This window comes from Neodiprion fabricii, chromosome 7, assembly GCF_021155785.1.
Source record: "Neodiprion fabricii isolate iyNeoFabr1 chromosome 7, iyNeoFabr1.1, whole genome shotgun sequence".
In the NCBI taxonomy this organism is placed as follows: Eukaryota; Metazoa; Arthropoda; class Insecta; order Hymenoptera; family Diprionidae; genus Neodiprion; species Neodiprion fabricii.
In genome coordinates this window covers 21181548-21200642 of record NC_060245.1, presented here as the reverse complement: position 1 = coordinate 21200642, position 19095 = coordinate 21181548, and the positions used below count along the sequence as shown (strand labels likewise).

Sequence of the window (19095 nt, the reverse complement as noted above, 5' to 3'; positions counted from 1 at the left end):
TTCGGACAAGATAGCGTTCGGTTTAACGACCTTTCGGAAAAACAGTTATTCTATCGGGTGATTTATCGAAAATCCCATTTCTCGCATCAATACTCGTATCCCGAAAATTTCCGACTTTTAACCACTCGAACTTTTGGTCTTTCGGAATTTTGACCCTCACCCACCGACACTAGCATAGTGCGTTCATCTGATTTCACATGAGCATAGTCCGTACTGAGAAAGAATCATACTAGCGTATCATAAACGTCTATGCGTTTTTGCGACTTCTAAATTTCAGTTATCAAGTAATCTCTGGCGCTACAGCATGTATTGCTTCCTTCCTTTCTCTCTCGAATAGAGTGTGAAAGCATCTTCACAGTCAAGTTTTGTCAGTTATCGTGAGGAACTTCGTCATCTGAAAATCAATACTTCTGTCAGAATTTAATTACAAGATCGTCGCACGTTGAAAGTGTATTAAATTTATGCATTCATGAGACACGCTGATTCTATGGGGGATGCAAATAAATACAAAACAATCGTAGTTATCGACTGGAGCATCGATGATAATTTTTCAAGGTAAATCAATTTAAAACGGAGAAATAATCTGGTATATTCACTTGATTCCACTCTACGACGAGTTATATTATTCGAAACACATGTAACCCTCTTTAATCGCGATCGTGGAGCGGAATTGAATAAAACTACTTTTACCGATCGATGTTTGATTTCGGAGGTAATAAAGACGTGGTCAAATCCTTTGCTTAACATGCCATCCCTATAAGGGTGGTCCTTGTTTGGGGTCAAAAAAGTTATCATTGTGACGTCCTCCAGACCTGTTCCGAATCATGCAAAATGTCTGTGTGAAGTTTCAAGCTGTTACATCAAGTGGAACACGTGCCTCCAAGAGCTTGGATTTTCATGTTCAGTCGAAAAGAACTATCCTTGGCGTTGATTATCGGGTAAATGAAAATATTTCCGTATGAAATTTTTTATTTTTACGAAATTCCACTTGTTGATTGGAAAATATTTGAAATGACTGGAGACCGAACATTTTTTTCTGAACAGCATAGTGTTATTTCGGAAAAATCGATCAAGAACCGTGGGGGAAAAAACATTGAGGTCTGATTTGTTTATATTATTACATAAACAATTCGAATTTAATAGGGAGAAATGTTATTATCCAGCAAAATTATTAATTTTGGAATTTTCATTTTTTTTGCCTGATTGGAAGAATTCAAGTTCGTAGAGGCACGTGTTTCGGTTTGTTTTCGTTTGCAACGTTAGACGAATTTTTTTTTCAATGTTTCGGCATAGGTCAGGATGTTGCATTGAAAAACTTTTCGAACCCAAATACAGACCGCCCTGGTACCAATAGGCTCGTATTGTTGTAGGCAAGTATTTTGCGTCCATTTATAACACACCTTGATTAGCGCTTTGAAGAAATCCACCAAGTGACTTATGAATTCCACAGTTCTAGAGAGAACTAACAGCCGTTCTCCATGTTTCGCTTGCAAATGCGCTAATTATAGTCACACAGTTAATCCCATGGCTCGCCCATTCGAAGCCTATTAGCTGATGGGGACATGTTCTTATTACAATTATTTCCAGTAAATTAATTTAGTGACCCTGATATTATTTCATGTATTTACAAGTAATCCCGGCTGAATACACAATAGGTATGGGCTAAACAGGTGTACTACATAGGAAGGTGTTGAGTGTTTGCATTATATTTGATTCATTAGCTATTCTCTGACGATACTTTTTGCGTTTTAGTGATATTAGAACATTGAGGTGAAACGGTTAATGATATAACGTTGTCATGTGATAATTGACGCTTCTCGTCGTTATTAACGTCAGCTTCTACGTTAACTTGACATCACTGTCGGAACACTTTGCATGGTTTGCGAAATAATTGCATAATTGGATAAGTGATTCTCAAGGCACGTGGTGCAAACAATATTGACCAAATTAGAAAATGGTGAAAACCAGGAACTGCGAGAGTACCGATGGGGACGAGAGATCCTTGGCAGAACTGAACAAAGTTTTGATAATACCAGTTTCTGACGTTGAGAAACAACTTGGAGACGCTGACAGAGATGTGAAATGCCCGAAAGTAGACAGCAGCACCACGGAGGTGAAAACTTTCAACACACGTTGGCTTCAGCTCCTACTATTCTTCCTTTGTGGCGCGAGCAATGGGATCCACTGGTATCATTTCACAGTCGTCAACAACGTGGCACGCAGGTCAGATACCACCGCGACAATTCGTATGATCTAACTTCTTCAAGTCCATAATGTCTGAAACTTATCAATTTTCAAGGTATTACGGTGTTTCCTCGTTGGCGATCGAATGGACTACGACGATTTTTATGCTAACATACGTTGTTCTCCTGGTACCAGCTTCTTACTTGATGGATCGCGTTGGCTTGAGGTTGACGGTACTCATAGGCGCTACTGGCACGTGTATCGGGTCTTGGATCAAGGTTTTGGCAACGTCTCCGGATGGCTTCGTCGTGGCATTTATAGGGCAGTGCTTTTTCGCCGTCTCTTATCTTTTCATACTCACCGTTCCCGGGCGATTGGCTGCTTACTGGTTCGGAACCAGTCAAATTGCCTTGGCCACAACCATTGGTTTCTTTGGCCCGCAGGCAGGCTACGTTATTTGTGTCCTCAGTACTTCGATGGTAGTACAAAACCACGAAAGAATTGAGGACATCGGCAACGATTATTCAAGGCTGTTTTGGGCCGGGGCGATTGCCTGCAGCATCGTCACTGTGATCTTATTCCTGCGTAAGTTGTAACGTGTCGCGCAGGAACAGTGACTTTATTGTTTGTTCATTAAGCCTTAAACATCAATCATAGCGGCGAAGGCAGTTGGAATTGTAAATCAATGATCTTCAACAAGGTCTTTGGCTTCCAGTTTTTCAGGACGAACCCGGTCAACCACCGAGCACCGCAAGGGCACTCGCAAAAGTAACCCGCGAATCCCGCAATACGGAAGGTTATTTGTCGGTGTATAAAAGAGTTTTGAGCAACAAGAATTTTCTCATGCTCTGGAACTCGTTTGGGCTACTCATGGGGGCTGTGATGACAATGGGAACTATGCTTAATCCGTTTTACATGATTCACTTCAAGGTAAGGCTCGATTTCAGCTTCGCACCGTTTTTGATTAAATATCAAACTTTATTTTAGGACGATGAAAAAGGCGTAGGAATTCTGTCATTTTTCTCAATTTTGACGGGATGTATCGGCTCTGCTGTGTGCGGTGCGATTCTCGACAAAACAAAAGCATTTAGGTATATACAAGTGTCGGAAATATTTCTTCAAGCAGGTAATCGTTTAGTGATGCCCAAGATTATGAGGGTTATGGCATGAATTTCAGAGTAATCTCTATCGTGGCTAGTTGTACATCAATATTCGGAGCAATTCTGTTCGCGGCAAGCTTCGTGATGGAGATAAAGTGGATGTTATTCGCCAGCTACATACTTTTTGGGTAATAGAACTTCTGCCTCGGATCCCTCTGCAATTCGTTCTGTATCTCCGTCAACTCATTAAATTTATTTCGTTTCAGCGGTCCAGTATTAGGTTACTCAACGGTTGCTATGGATTTGTGTGCCGAAATTACTTACCCTGAACCGGAAGCTATCACCACGGGAATTCTGAACATGGCTACTCAACTGTACGGGTTTTTGCTGGTACTGATTACTGGCAGGGTACTTGAAGCCTTCGGAGATGTGGCAGGTCACGGATGTCTGGTCGTGTCACTCGTCCTAGGAACCGTGCTGGTCATCCTTAATAAAGGCGAGCTTCGTCGTCAGAAAGCTGGACAATCAGCTACTGTCAATGAGACACATGCCATCTTTCCCCAGAAATAGACGTTGTAAATTAAGTGATTTTGGTTGCAAATCAATTATAGAAATTTTCCAGATTGATTGTTCAATGTTTTGACGTCAAATTATACTGAGTTTTCTATACAATGTTTCTCATCGTAGATTGATAATTTTTATGAAAAGATTCAATTTCGGCGGGTCGAATAATTTCAATTTGATTTCTATGTAATCAGCCTCAACTTTACAGTAATCATTCATGTGCACTGTAGTCTGATTTCATGTTGATAAAATATCGCTGGTTCATAAGACGTTTCAATAATTTCAACCCGCATCAGATAATCGCTCATAGTTTGTGGTCACATTCTTAAGTAATTGAATATGAGTTTTATACCCCGGCAAACAGTTGTGATTTAACATATCCGGGTAAACTTAACGATGTTCGGGGTAAGAAGTATGATACTTTTTGGAATACATTATTCCAAACACAGATCCACAGATAAAATACATTAGTACATGTTTTATCACGATCGCGACTGTCGTTATGGATTATTTACATAATAATCATGAATTCAGTTTCCAGTATTCAATACCTCACGCGCCTGTTGGAAAAACAACCGTATGACTTTGCTGTTTGATTGATGTGATACAACGAAGAACTATACAATATTATTTTCAATGTCATGATGCAGATGCGAATTATAGACCTTGCAAGAGATGAAGCTATAAATTTGAGTCTTTTCTTGATAAGTGTAACAGTATTATCGGAGTGCGGATACGGTGATACTCATTGTTAAAACGCCGACGAAACCTGAAGTTATAGAGTTCACGGGTGAAAATAATTATTAATTCGGGCTGAATCATCGGAATATTGGTTTCATGCCGTTGAGTAGAACTAACATACAGTGAGTTGAATGAAAAATGGTGATAGTGGAGAATAGCGTGATTATAAACGAGGATAGCAAGTCCTTTTCCAAAGCATGCGAAGTTTTGACGATGCCCGTATCGAATGGCGATGCTGAATTTGGCGAGAAAAAAATCGATGACAACTTGTCGAAAGTCGTTGAAAGTTTAATGGAAGTCAAACTCTTCAAGAGACGCTGGCTACAGCTCGTGCTGTTCTTAATTCTCGCCATAAGCTGTGGGATGCACTTTGGCCAGTTTATGATCATCGGCAATATAACGCGCAGGTCAGTTCCCACTGCGACAACTAGCCTCCAGTTTTCAGTTTGATCAATCAGTATGACCGTTACCATTGTTGAAGGTTCTACAACGTTTCTTCACTGGCGGTGGAATGGACCGTTACAATTTTCATGATAGCATACGTGATTCTGCTGATACCGGTCTCTTATTTGACGAATCGCATCGGTTTGAGACGAACCATTCTGATAACCACGACGGGCGTATCCCTCGGCTGTTGGATTAAGGTTTTCGCAGCATCTCCGGACCGATTTGACTTAGCAATTTTCGCGCAACTCTTGTTTGGCGTGTTCCAAGTCTTCGTCCTCAGCGTTCCTGGCCGATTAGCTTCTTATTGGTTTGGGCCAAAAGAAGTCGCCCTGGCCACAGCCGTCGGTTTCTACGGACCTCAGGCGGGCATGATTGTTTGTTCCCTGACTGTTCCCACGGTCGTTGAAGATCATGAAAATATCGAAGACATCGGAAGGGATTTCTCGTTCATTTTTTGGCCACAGGCAATCGGGTCCAGCATTCTCACCTTCATATTATTTTTTTGTAAGTTATTGTCGCAGATTTACCGTGAGAAATATTTTAGCCAGCGACATTCATAAAAAATTAATTGATGCAATAAAATTACGAACCCTGAACGTGGTCTTTGTTTTCCAGTTTTTCTCGACGAACCGCGCTTACCACCGAGTGGTGCAAGGGCGTTACAAAAAGTCAACCACGAATCAGCGGTTTTGGGCTTTCTGCCAACGTGTAAAAGGGTCCTGAACAACAGGAGTTTTCTCATGCTGTGGAACAGCTTTGGCTTAATTATGGGTGTGGCATTGGCATTGGGCGTCCTATTGAATCCGCTTTACACTGCTCATTTCAAGGTAACGTTTGTACAGAGATTATACGGACAAGTATTGAATATTTGACTGAATTTCAGAACGATACTAGGAGTGTTGGATATCTGTCAATTTGGCTGAGTGTGATTGGGGCGATTGGATCAATAGCCTGTGGTACGATTCTCGACAAAACGAAGGCGTTCAGGTATGAGTGCAATTAAAATTGCTTGAAGCAGGAAAACTGCACAATTATGTCCATGATTGTCAACGTCATTGAATAAATTACAGAAAGCTCTCGATCGTCGTCTGTTGCTTGTCAGTCCCTGCAACGTTGTTGTATGGGTCAAGCTATATGCTGGAATTGAGATGGATGGTATTTGCGACTCTCCTACTATGCGGGTGAATACAGTGTCTGACATGATGGTATGATGCGTTTTTTTCATCTCAATATTTCGTGTTTTTCGTGTTTTAGAGCTCCCGTGATCGGATATGGAACAATTGGAACGGAATTATGCGTGGAAATAACTTATCCTGAGCCAGAATCAATCACCACCGGAATTTTAAACATGTCACCTCAGATCTATGGTTTTTTTTTGGTATTCCTCACCGGCAGGATGTTGGAAAACTACGGCGATATAGCGGCAATCGGGTGTATTTGCGCATCTCTCGTTCTGGGAACTATATTAGTAATTTTGAATAAAAGCGAACTCCGACGCGAGAAAGCTAGGCAACTCACCAGCCGATACATCGCTGTTCCCGTCAAAGAATTGACAGAGTTGAAATCTCACGATTCGAGAGCCGCTTCGTGATATTCTTACAGTATTTTTGAAGGGACTCAAATGAAATATTTAAAAAATATCGAAATATTGCTTTTTGGAGCTTAAACTGTGTGTTTATGTTGTGCACGCAGTCTAACATCCTCAATATTCTTTTCAACGATTTATCGTTCCAGTGCCTCTTGTTTCAGAAAAATTGAACAAGACTGGGACTACTTGCTTGTTAAATGCATGTGGATTGATTTTAACGGTTAAAATGATGCCTGAAATACGAACATGAGAGCCTCTTGTACATACCTTGATCATTGCGTACTTTGAAACACGTCAGCTGTTCAGGGGCATAGTAACATTTATGGGAAGAAAAAGTTAGCTGTCATCAACAGTGGAGTACAATGAATGTTAAACCTAAGTTTCGTTAATTTATTATGTACGACCAACGGTCATCGTGATGTTAAGATTTCAGCATCCCGATGTATGTGTTTCAGGTTTTTCCTCCTGATTTTCGAAGCGCAAATAAACGGCATCTTTGGAAATCCATCGATGGCATCTGATATGTATACATACAGTGAATGTTTTGCAAAATATGTGAAAGATACACGTGTAACGTCTGAATATGCAAACTTCAGTTCAGATAAGTTGTTCCCTCTTGCAATCAAGACGCATTAACATCGTGTAACTTGGCACAATGTTTCCGTACACACGGAGCTATTTTTCACATTTTTTAAGCGAAAACTCGTTCAGGCGCACTGCGCATACTTTTTCCTTGGTAGTGAATGAGACTGATTGTGAGCACTTATGCTCAGCTATCTGCCTGGGTGACGCGCATTTGCGTAAACGCGGTTCGAGTCTATTTCGGCCAAGGTTCAGTAAAACACGCTGTACATCTTGCTAATAATTTAATTTTAATAAAAGTAATTATCGCCAATAAATTATTGATATTTTTGTTAGAGTATAATTTATTATATCGCGCGTGTGTTCGTGCCTAAATTTTTCAGATTTTGTTGTGTATATTGTGACGGAGATTTTCGCTGCGACTCGGCCATCCGGAGATGAGACCGAGAACTTATCGTGTAGAAAATAAATTGGGGATCTGCGATGAAAGCTGGAAAAATTCATCCTACAAAACACGTCGGGAACCTTTGTTGGGCGTCTAGCGTGGTCAACACGCCTCTCAATCGTCAGCTGCGCTAATCCTTGGCTGTACTCTTCTGCACGAGATAGCTCAGTACCGCGGAGAGGGAAGGAGTAATTTTGTACAGATGAATAGAGAACACTTGTACGCTACGCAAATTAACAAAAAGCAACATAAAAAAAATGTATATTCTTTACTGGAAGCGATAAGCAGTAAAAAAAAAAAGAAAAGAAACGTAATACTCGATATGCTCTTCGCAAACTCGATGCAAAAATAATGACATACAAAATATCGAATCAATCTTAAATGTACTTGCGCAAGTCAGACTCTCGGTAATAACCTGCAATAATAAAACCATAACAAAAAATTACTCGAAAGCGTTAATGGCAGTCGTACTTCACAAAACTGAGGCGCTAATCGTCACGGATTTCAACTTAAGATTAATTAATTTATACCGAATTTTTTTTTTTTTTGAGAATGGCCAAGATTACGAGAAGAAAAACATCGAATTGTGGAAATACCGAAGAGTCAGAAAGTCGAATTTTCAAATCACAGGCACGTGCCTTTGACGAAAATCTACGAATCCGAATTCATCAGTTACGACTAACCAAACACTCGAATGTTCAAAAACCTGGAACCCACTAAAGACAGAATGGCCAAAATGCCGAAAGGACGGATGACGTCAGAAACTCATAAATTCTCTACAACGCCACACATATCCAGTGGACGGTATCTAGTGCCATCTTGTATAACTCTGCTTGCATAATTATGACAATCGTCTCGCGCTCTTTCGGCTTTTTGGCCATTATGCATTTTCCCGATCGTAATTTTGCTCCCACTGAACTTTGATTGTCGGCAACTAATTTTTCGCTTTCACAGCTGTTCGAAGTATCAGCCGCTCTCAATATTTAATTTCGAAGCTTTTATTTTTCTGTATCTTCACATTCTGTGCTTTCGTCGTTTTGCATGCAGCCTGTTCTGAAAATACTTTTTCGGATAAGAGAAGGTTTGGTTGAATAAACTTTCGGGAAGACAATAATTCTGCTGCATGACTTATCGAAAATCCAAACTTCGGTACGCTGATCATTCGTGGTTTTAAAACTCGTATCTCGAAAATTTCGGACTTACAATCATCCGCGTTTTTGGTCTTTCGGAATTTTGAAACCCACCCCAATAATCGAAGCGATCGTTTCATATTGTTACATAAACAATTCGAATTTGACAGGAAGAAATGTTCTGATCCATGAAAGTTTGTAATTTTGTGATTTGTTTACCTGAATGGAAAAATTCAAGTTCGTAGAGGTACGTGTTTCGGTTTATTCGATCGTTCGAAACTTTACGCAAATTTGTTTTTTCGATGCTTTGGAATACGTCAGGGTGTTACGATGAAAAATTTTCCAAACGCCAAATGTCAACAGCTATTCTCCGTGTTCCAGATGCAAATCCAGGTGTTCTGATATATCAAGAGGAGGGCATACATACTTATAATAGCACAGTTCATCCCATCCTTCTCCCCAGCGAAGCCTATCAACTGATGGGGACATGTTCTTATTACTATGACTTTCAATAAATCATTTAAGACAGTCACTCTGATATCACTTCACATTTTCACAAATTATCCCGGCTGAATATACAATAGGTATGAGTTGAACAGGTGTAATATACAAGAAGGCGTTGAGTGTTTGCATTTTGTAAAGGTCTTTAGCTAACCTCCGTCGATTCTTTTTGAGTTGCAGTGATAGTAGAACATTGATGAGAAATGAACGGTCAATGATACAACGTTGTGATGTGGTAATTGACACTTTTCCTCGTTAATGACGTCGGTGTTTACGTCAACCTAAAATCACTGTCGGAACACTTTGCATGGTTTGCAAAATAATTGCATAATTGGATAATTGATTCTCAAGGCACGTGGTGCAAACAATATTGACCAAATTAGAAAATGGTAAAAACCAGGAACTGTGAGAGCAACGATGGGGACGAGAGATCCTTGGCAGAACTGAACAAAGTTTTGATAATACCAGTTTCTGACGTTGAGAAACAACTTGGAGACGCTGACAGAGATGTGAAATGCCCGAAAGTAGACAGCAGCACCACGGAGGTGAAAACTTTCAACACACGTTGGCTTCAGCTCCTACTATTCTTCCTTTGTGGCGCGAGCAATGGGATCCACTGGTATCATTTCACAGTCGTCAACAACGTGGCACGCAGGTCAGATACCACCGCGACAATTCGTATGATCTAACTTCTTCAAGTCCATAATGTCTGAAACTTATCAATTTTCAAGGTATTACGGCGTTTCCTCGTTGGCGATCGAATGGACTGCGACGATTTTTATGCTAACATACGTTGTTCTCCTGGTACCAGCTTCTTACTTGATGGATCGCGTTGGCTTGAGGTTGACGGTACTCATAGGCGCTACTGGCACGTGTATCGGGTCTTGGATCAAGGTTTTGGCAACGTCTCCGGATGGTTTCGTCGTGGCATTTATAGGGCAGTGCTTTTTCGCCGTCTCTTATCTTTTCATACTCACCGTTCCCGGGCGATTGGCTGCTTACTGGTTCGGAACCGGTCAAATTGCCTTGGCCACAACCATTGGTTTCTTTGGCCCGCACGCAGGCTACGTTATTTCTATTCTGAGTACTTCGATGGTAGTACAAAACCACGAAAGAATTGAGGACATCGGCAACGATTATTCAAAGCTTTTTTGGGCCGGGGCGATTGCCTGCAGCATCGTCACTGTGATATTATTCCTGCGTAAGTTGTAACGTGTCGCGCAGGAACAGTGACTTTATTGTTTGTTCATTAAGCCGTAAACATCAATCATAGCGGCGAAGGCAGTTGGAATTGTAAATCAATGATCTTCAACAAGGTCTTTGGCTTCCAGTTTTCCAGGACGAACCCGGTCAACCACCGAGCACCGCAAGGGCACTCGCAAAAGTAACCCGCGAATCCCGCAATACGGAAGGTTATTTGTCGGTGTATAAAAGAGTTTTGAGCAACAAGAATTTTCTCATGCTCTGGAACTCATTTGGGCTACTCATGGGGGCTGTGATGACAATGGGAACTATGCTTAATCCGTTTTACATGATTCACTTCAAGGTAAGGCTCGATTTCAGCTTCGCACCGTTTTCGATTGAATATCGAACTTTATTTTAGGGTGATGAAAAAGGCGTAGGCATTCTGTCATTTTTCTCAGCTTTGACGGGATGTATCGGCTCTGCTGTGTGCGGTGCGATTCTCGACAAAACGAGAGCATTTAGGTATATACAAGTGTCGGAAATATTTCTTCAAGCAGGTAATCGTTTAGTGATGCCCAAGATTATGAGGGTTATGGCATGAATTTCAGAGTAATCTCTATCGTGGCTAGTTGTACATCAATATTCGGAGCAATTCTGTTCGCGACAAGCTTCGTGATGGAGATAAAGTGGATGTTATTCGCCAGCTACATATTTTTTGGGTAATAGAACTTCTGCCTCGGATCCCTCTGCAATTCGTTCTGTATCTCCGTCAACTCACTAAATTTATTTCGCTTCAGCGGTCCGGTATTAGGTTACTCAACGGTTGCTATGGATTTGTGTGCCGAAATTACTTACCCTGAACCGGAAGCTATCACCACGGGAATTCTGAACATGGCTACTCAACTGTACGGGTTTTTGCTGGTACTGATTACTGGCAGGGTACTTGAAGCCTTCGGAGATGTGGCAGGTCACGGATGTGTGGTCGTGTCACTCGTCCTAGGAACCGTGCTGGTCATCCTTAATAAAGGCGAGCTTCGTCGTCAGAAAGCTGGACAATCAGCTACTGTCAATGAGACACACGCCATCTTTCCCCAGAAATAGACGTTGTAAATTAAGTGATTTTGGTTGCAAATCAATTATAGAAATTTTCCAGATTGATTGTTCAATGTTTTGACGTCAAATTATACTGAGTTTTCTATACAATGTTTCTCGTTGTAGATTGATAATTTTTATGAAAAGATTCAATTTCGGCAGGTCGAATAATTTCAATTTGATTTCTGTGTAATCAGCCTCAACTTTCAGTAATCATTCATGTGCACTGTAGTCTGACTTCATGTTGATAAAATATCGCTGGTTCATAAGACGTTTCAATAATTTCAACCCGCATCAGATAATCGCTCATAGTTTGTGGTCACATTCTCAAGTAATGGAAGATGAGTTTGTACCCCGGCAAATAGTTGTGATTTAACATATCCGGGTAAACTTAACGATGTTCGGGGTAAGAAGTATGATACTTTTTGGAACACATTATTCCAAACACAGATCCACAGAAGTAAAATACATTAGTACATGTTTTATCACGATCGCGACTGTCGTTATGGATTATTTACATAATAATCGTGAATTCAGTTTCCAGCGTTCAACACATCACGCGCCTGTTGGAAAAACAACCGTATGACTTTGCTGTTTGATTGATGTGATACAACGAAGAACCATACAATATTATTTTCAATGACATGATGCAGATGCGAATTATAGACCTTGCCAGAAATGAAGCTATAAATTTGAGTCTTTTCTTGACAAGTGTAACAGTATTATCGGAGTGCGGGTACAGTGATCTCATTGTTAAAACGCTGACAAAACCTCAAGTTATAGAGTTCACGGTTGAAAATAATTATTAATTCGGGCTGAATCATCGGAATATTGGTTTTATGCCGTTGAGTAGAACTCACATACAGTGAGTCGAATGAAAAATGGTGATAGTGGAGAATAGCGTGATTACAAACGAGGACAGCAAGTCCTTTTCCAAAGAATGCGGAGTTCTGACGATCTTAGCACCGATTGACGATGCTACATCTGGCGAGAAACAAATAGACGAAAAGTTGGCAAAAGTTGTTGACAGTTTAATGGAAGTCAAACTCTTCAAGAGACGCTGGCTACAGCTCGTCCTGTTCTTCATTCTCGGTATAAGCTGCGACGTGCATCTTTTTCAGTTCGTAATCGTCGGCAATATAACGCGCAGGTCAGTTCCCACTGCGACAACTAGCCTCCAGTTTTTAGTTGGATAAATCAGTATGACTATTACCAATGTTCAAGGTTTTACAACGTTTCTTCACTGGCAGTGGAATGGACCGCAACAATTTTCATGATAGAATATGTGATTCTGCTGATACCGGTCTCTTATTTAACGAATCGCCTTGGTTTGAGACGAACCATCCTGATAACGACGACGGGCGTAACCCTTGGCTCTTGGATTAAGGTTTTCGCAGCATCTCCGGACCGTTTTGACTTAGCAATTTTTGCGCAACTCCTGTTTGGCATGTTCCAAGTCTTCGTCTTCAGCGTTCCTGGCCGATTAGCTTCTCATTGGTTTGGGCCAAAAGAAGTCGCCCTGGCCACAGCCGTCGGTTTCTACGGACCTCAGGCGGGCATTATCGTCTCTTCCCTGACTGTTCCCATGGTCGTTGAAGATCACGAAAATATCGAAGACATCGGAAGGGATTTCTCGTTCATTTTTTGGCCACAGGCAATCGGGTCCTGCATTCTCACCTTCATATTATTTTTTTGTAAGTTATTGTCGCAGATTTACCGTGAGAAATATTTTAGCCAGCGACATTCATAAAAAATTAATTGATGCAATAAAATTACGAACCCTGAACGTGGTCTTTGTTTTCCAGTTTTTCTCGACGAACCGCGCTTACCACCGAGTGGTGCAAGGGCGTTACAAAAAGTCAACCACGAATCAGCGGTTTTGGGCTTTCTGCCAACGTGTAAAAGGGTCCTGAACAACAGGAGTTTTCTCATGCTGTGGAACAGCTTTGGCTTAATTATGGGTGTGGCATTGGCATTGGGCATCCTATTGAATCCGTTTTACACTGCTCATTTTAAGGTAACGTTCGTACAGAGATTATATGGACAAGTATTGAATATTTGACTGAATTTCAGGACGATACTAGGAGTGTTGGATATCTGACAATTTGGCTGAGTGTGATTGGGGCGATTGGCTCAACGACCTGTGGTACGATTCTCGACAAAACGAAGGCGTTCAGGTATGAGTGCAATTCAAATTGCTTGAAGCAGGAAAACTGCACAATTATGTCCATGATTCTCAACGTCATTAAATAAATTACAGAAAGCTCTCGATCGTCGTCTGTTGCTTGTCAGTCCCTTCAACGTTGTTGTATGGGTCAAGCTATATGCTGGAATTGAAATGGATGGTATTTGCGACTCTCCTACTATGCGGGTGAATACAGTGTCTGACATGATGGTATGATGCGTTTTTTTCATATCAATATTTCGTGTTTTTCGTGTTTCAGAGCTCCCGTGATGGGATATGGAACAATTGGAACGGAATTATGCGTGGAAATAACGTATCCTGAGCCAGAATCAATCACCACCGGAATTTTAAACATGTCACCTCAGATCTATGGGTTTTTTTTGGTATTCCTCACCGGCAGGATGTTGGAAAACTACGGCGATATAGCGGCAATCGGGTGTATTTGCGCATCTCTCGTTCTGGGAACTATATTAGTAATTTTGAATAAAAGCGAACTCCGACGCGAGAAAGCTAGGCAACTCACCAGCCGATACATCGCTGTTCCCGTCAAAGAATTGACAGAGTTGAAATCTCACGATTCGAGAGCCGCTTCGTGATATTCTTACAGTATTTTTGAAGGGACTCAAATGAAATATTTAAAAAATATCGAAATATTGCATTTTGGAGCTTAAACTGTGTGTTTATGTTGTGCACGCAGTCTAACATCCTCAATATTCTTTTCAACGATTCATCGTTCCAGTGCCTCTTGTTTCAGAAAAATTGAACAAGACTGGGACTACTTGCTTGTTAAATGCATGTGGAATCAATCTTAAATTTACTTGCGCAAGTCGGACTCTCGGTAATAACCTGCAATAATAAAACCATAACAAAAAATTACTCGAAAGCGTTAATGGCAGTCGTACTTCACAAAACTGAGGCGCTAATCGTCACGGATTTCAACTTAAGATTAATTAATTTATACCGAATTTTTTTTTTTTTGCGAATGGCCAAGATTACGAGAAGAAAAACATCGAATTGTGGAAATACCGAAGAGTCAGAAAGTCGAATTTTCAAATCACAGGCACGTGCCCTTGACGAAAATCTACGAATCCGAATTCATCAATAACGACTAACCAAACACTTGAATGTTCAAAAACCTGGAACCCACTAAAGACAGAATGGCCAAAATGCCGAAAGGACGGATGACGTCAGAAACTCATAAATTCTCTACAACGCCACACATATCCAGTGGACGGTATCTAGTGCCATCTTGTATAACTCTGCTTGCATAATTATGACAATCGTCTCGCGCTCTTTCGGCTTTTTGGCCATTATGCATTTTCCTGATCGTAATTTTGCTCCCACTGAACTTTGATTGTCGGCAACTAATTTTTTCGCTTTCACAGCTGTTCGAAGTATCAGCCGCTCTCAATATTTAATTTCGAATCCCGCAATACGAAAGGTTATTTGTCGGTGTATAAAAGAGTTTTGAGCAACAAGAATTTTCTCATGCTCTGGAACTCGTTTGGGCTACTCATGGGGGCTGTGATGACAATGGGAACTATGCTTAATCCGTTTTACATGATTCACTTCAAGGTAAGGCTCGATTTCAGCTTCGCACCGTTTTCGATTGAATATCGAACTTTATTTTGAGGTGATGAAAAAGGCGTAGGCATTCTGGCATTTTTCTAAGCTTTGACGGGATGTATCGGCTCTGCTGTGTGCGGTGCGATTCTCGACAAAACGAAAGCATTTAAGTATATACAAGTGTCGGAAATATTTCTTCAAGCAGGTAATCGTTTAGTGATGCCCAAGATTATGAGGGTTATGGCATGAATTTCAGAGTAATCTCTATCGTGGCTAGTTGTACATCAATATTCGGAGCAACTGTTCGCGGCAAGCTTCGTGATGGAGATAAAGTGGATGTTATTCGCCAGCTACATATTTTTTGGGTAATAGAACTTCTGCCTCGGATCCCTCTGCAATTCGTTCTGTATCTCCGTCAACTCACTAAATTCATTTCGCTTCAGCGGTCCGGTATTAGGTTACTCAACGGTTGCTATGGATTTGTGTGCCGAAATTCCTACGGGAATTCTGAACATGGCTACTCAACTGTACGGGTTTTTGCTGGTACTGATTACTGGCAGGGTACTTGAAGCCTTCGGAGATGTGGCAGGTCACGGATGTGTGGTCGTGTCACTCGTCCTAGGAACCGTGCTGGTCATCCTTAATAAAGGCGAGCTTCGTCGTCAGAAAGCTGGACAATCAGCTACTGACAATGAGACACACGCCATCTTTCCCCAGAAATAGACGTTGTAAATTAAGTGATTTTGGTTGCAAAGCAATTATAGAAATTTTCCAGATTGATTGTTCAATGTTTTGACGTCAAATTATACTGAGTTTTCTGTACAATGTTTCTTATCGTAGATAGATAATATTTATGAAAAGATTCAATTTTGGTGGGTCGAATAATTTCAATTTGATTTCTGTGTAATCAGCCTCAACTTTACAGTAATCATTCATGTGCACTGTAGTCTGACTTCATGTTGATAAAATATCGCTGGTTCATAAGACGTTTCAATAATTTCAACCCGCATCAGATAATCGCTTATAGTTTGTGGTCACATTCTCAAGTAATGGAAGATGAGTTTGTACCCCGGCAAATAGTTGTGATTTAACATATCCGGGTAAACTTAACGATGTTCGGGGTAAGAAGTATGATACTTTTTGGAACACATTATTCCAAACACAGATCCACAGAAGTAAAATACATTAGTACATGTTTTATCACGATCGCGACTGTCGTTATGGATTATTTACATAATAATCGTGAATTCAGTTTCCAGCGTTCAACACATCACGCGCCTGTTGGAAAAACAACCGTATGACTTTGCTGTTTGATTGATGTGATACAACGAAGAACCATACAATATTATTTTCAATATCATAATGCAGATGCGAATTATAAACCTTGCCAGAAATGAAGCTATAAATTTGAGTCTTTTCTTGACAAGTGTAACAGTATTATCGGAGTGCGGATACGGTGATCTTATTGTTAAAACGCTGACGAAACCTCAAGTTATAGAGTTCACGGTTGAAAATAATTATCAATTCGGGCTGAATCATCGGAATATTGGTTTCATGCCGTTGAGTAGAATTAACATACAGTGAGTCGAATGAAAAATGGTGATAGTGGAGAATAGCATGATTACAAACGAGGACAGCAAGTCCTTTTCCAAAGAATGCGGAGTTCTGACGATCTTAGCACCGATTGACGATGCTACATCTGGCGAGAAACAAATAGACGAAAAGTTGGCGAAAGTTGTTGACAGTTTAATGGAAGTCAAACTCTTCAAGAGACGCTGGCTACAGCTCGTCCTGTTCTTCCTTCTCGGTATAAGCTGCGACGTGCATGCTTCTCAGTTCGTAATCGTCGGCAATATAACGCGCAGGTCAGTTCCCACTGCGACAACTAGCCTCCAGTTTTCAGTTGGATAAATCAGTATGACTATTACCAATGTTCAAGGTTTTACAACGTTTCTTCACTGGCAGTGGAATGGACCATAACAATTTTCATGTTAGAATACGTGATTCTGCTGATACCGGTCTCTTATTTAACGGAACGCCTTGGTTTGAGACGAACCATCCTGATAACGACGACGGGCGTAACCCTTGGCTCTTGGATTCAGGTTTTCGCAGCATCTCCGGACCGTTTTGACTTAGCAATTGTTGCACAAGTCCTATTTGGCATGTTCCAAGTCTTCGTCCTCAGCGTTCCTGGCCGATTAGCTTCTTATTGGTTTGGGCCAAAAGAAGTCGCCCTTGCCACATCCGTCGGTTTCTACGGAGCTCAGGTGGGCAATATTATATGTTGCTTGACTGTTCCGATGGTCGTTGAAGATCACGAAGATGTCGAAGACATCGGAAGGGATTTCTCGTCAATCTTTTGGCCACAGGCAATCGGGTCCAGCATTCTCACCATCATATTATTTTTCTGTAAGTTATCGTCGCAGATGTACCGTAAAAAACATTTCTGCCACCGACAATCATAATAAATTGATCAATGTGATGAAATTACGATCCCTGTCCGTGGTCTTTGATTTCCAGTTTTTCTCGACGAACCGCGCTTGCCACCGAGTGGTGCAAGGGCACTCCAAAAAATTAACCACGAATCAACTATTTTGGGCTTTCTGCCTACTTGTAAAAGGGTCCTAAAGAACAAGAGTTTTCTCATCCTGTGGAACAGCTTTGGCTTAATTATGGGTGTGGGATTGGCATTGGGCGTACTATTGAATCCATTCTACACTGCTCATTTCAAGGTAACGTTTGTACAGAGATTATATGGGCAAGTATTTTATTGAATATTTGACTGAATTTCAGGACGATACTCGGAGTGTTGGATATCTGTCAATTTCGCTGAATGTGGTTGGAATAGTTGGCTCAGTAATCTGTAGTACAATTCTCGACAAAACGAAGGCGTTCAGGTATAAATGCAATTTCAATTGCTTGAAGCAAGAAAACTGACCAATTATATCCACGATTGTTACAGTCATTGAATGAATTACAGAAAGCTCTCGGTCGTCGTCTGCTGCTTGTCAATCCCTGCAACGTTGTTGTACGGGACAAGCTATATGCTGGAATTGAAATGGATGATATTTGCGACTATGCTACTATGCGGGTGAATAAAGTGCCTGACGTGTTGGTATGATGCATTCTTCCCAAATCAATCTGTCACATTTTTTGCGTTTCAGAGCTCCCGTTCTCGGATATGGAATAATTGGAACGGAATTATGCGTGGAAATAACTTATCCTGAGCCAGAATCAATCACCACCGGAATTTTAAACATGGCATCTCAGATCTACGCGTTTTTCTTGGTTCTGCTTACTGGCAGGATGCTCGAAAACTACGGGGACGTTCCCGCATTCGGCTGTATTTGCGCATTCCTCGTTCTCGGAACTATTTTAGTGATATTCAATAAAAGCGAACTCCGACGCGAGAAAGCTAGGCAACTCACCAGCCGATACATCGCTGTTCCCGTCAAAGAATTGACAGAGTTGAAATCTCACGAGTTGAGAGCCGCTCCGTGATATTCTCATATCATTTCTGAAGTGACTCAAGTGAATCATTCTAATAATATTGAAATGTTGCATTTCGGAGCTTAAACGGTGTGTTCATGTTGTTATTGAAATGTCACCTTAGTATTTCTCTCAACCATCCAATACTCCAGTAGCTATCAGTTTAGAAAAATTGTACAAGACAGGGGCTACTAGCTTGATAAATATATGCTGAATGATTCAAATATTCAAATTGATGGCTGAAAGACGAATATGAGAGACTATTGTGTGTACCTTGACCATTTTATGTTAAAATC

General features: G+C 40.9%; 5 protein-coding genes across 5 annotated transcripts; all 5 read left to right on the top strand.

The window, feature by feature from the left end:
* Positions 1-1755: 1755 nt before the first annotated feature.
* LOC124186000 (uncharacterized MFS-type transporter C09D4.1-like) lies at positions 1756-4229 on the top strand. Its single transcript, XM_046577298.1, has 6 exons — positions 1756-2223; positions 2300-2769; positions 2900-3114; positions 3172-3275; positions 3362-3472; positions 3551-4229. Exons 1-6 carry the CDS (start codon positions 1955-1957, stop codon positions 3852-3854), a joined length of 1473 nt encoding a protein of 490 aa, XP_046433254.1. The 5' UTR covers positions 1756-1954; the 3' UTR covers positions 3855-4229.
* Positions 4230-4552: 323 nt separating this feature from the next.
* LOC124186486 (uncharacterized MFS-type transporter C09D4.1-like) lies at positions 4553-7533 on the top strand. The gene is made up of 6 exons (XM_046578242.1): positions 4553-4996; positions 5071-5540; positions 5652-5863; positions 5920-6023; positions 6107-6217; positions 6291-7533. Exons 1-6 carry the CDS (start codon positions 4728-4730, stop codon positions 6625-6627), a joined length of 1503 nt encoding a protein of 500 aa, XP_046434198.1. The 5' UTR covers positions 4553-4727; the 3' UTR covers positions 6628-7533.
* Positions 7534-9488: 1955 nt separating this feature from the next.
* LOC124186488 (uncharacterized MFS-type transporter C09D4.1-like) lies at positions 9489-16294 on the top strand. The gene is made up of 7 exons (XM_046578244.1): positions 9489-9937; positions 10014-10483; positions 10614-10828; positions 10886-10989; positions 11076-11186; positions 11265-11358; positions 15824-16294. The coding sequence occupies exons 1-7, from the start codon at positions 9669-9671 to the stop codon at positions 16031-16033; spliced, it is 1473 nt and encodes a 490-aa protein (XP_046434200.1). The 5' UTR covers positions 9489-9668; the 3' UTR covers positions 16034-16294.
* LOC124186487 (uncharacterized MFS-type transporter C09D4.1-like) lies at positions 12220-14539 on the top strand. The gene is made up of 6 exons (XM_046578243.1): positions 12220-12709; positions 12784-13253; positions 13365-13576; positions 13633-13736; positions 13820-13930; positions 14004-14539. The coding sequence occupies exons 1-6, from the start codon at positions 12441-12443 to the stop codon at positions 14338-14340; spliced, it is 1503 nt and encodes a 500-aa protein (XP_046434199.1). The 5' UTR covers positions 12220-12440; the 3' UTR covers positions 14341-14539.
* Positions 16295-16504: 210 nt separating the features above from the next.
* On the top strand, positions 16505-19019 carry LOC124185980 (feline leukemia virus subgroup C receptor-related protein 2-like). The gene is made up of 6 exons (XM_046577258.1): positions 16505-17175; positions 17250-17719; positions 17831-18042; positions 18104-18207; positions 18291-18401; positions 18475-19019. Exons 1-6 carry the CDS (start codon positions 16907-16909, stop codon positions 18809-18811), a joined length of 1503 nt encoding a protein of 500 aa, XP_046433214.1. The 5' UTR covers positions 16505-16906; the 3' UTR covers positions 18812-19019.
* The last annotated feature ends 76 nt before the right edge of the window (positions 19020-19095 follow it).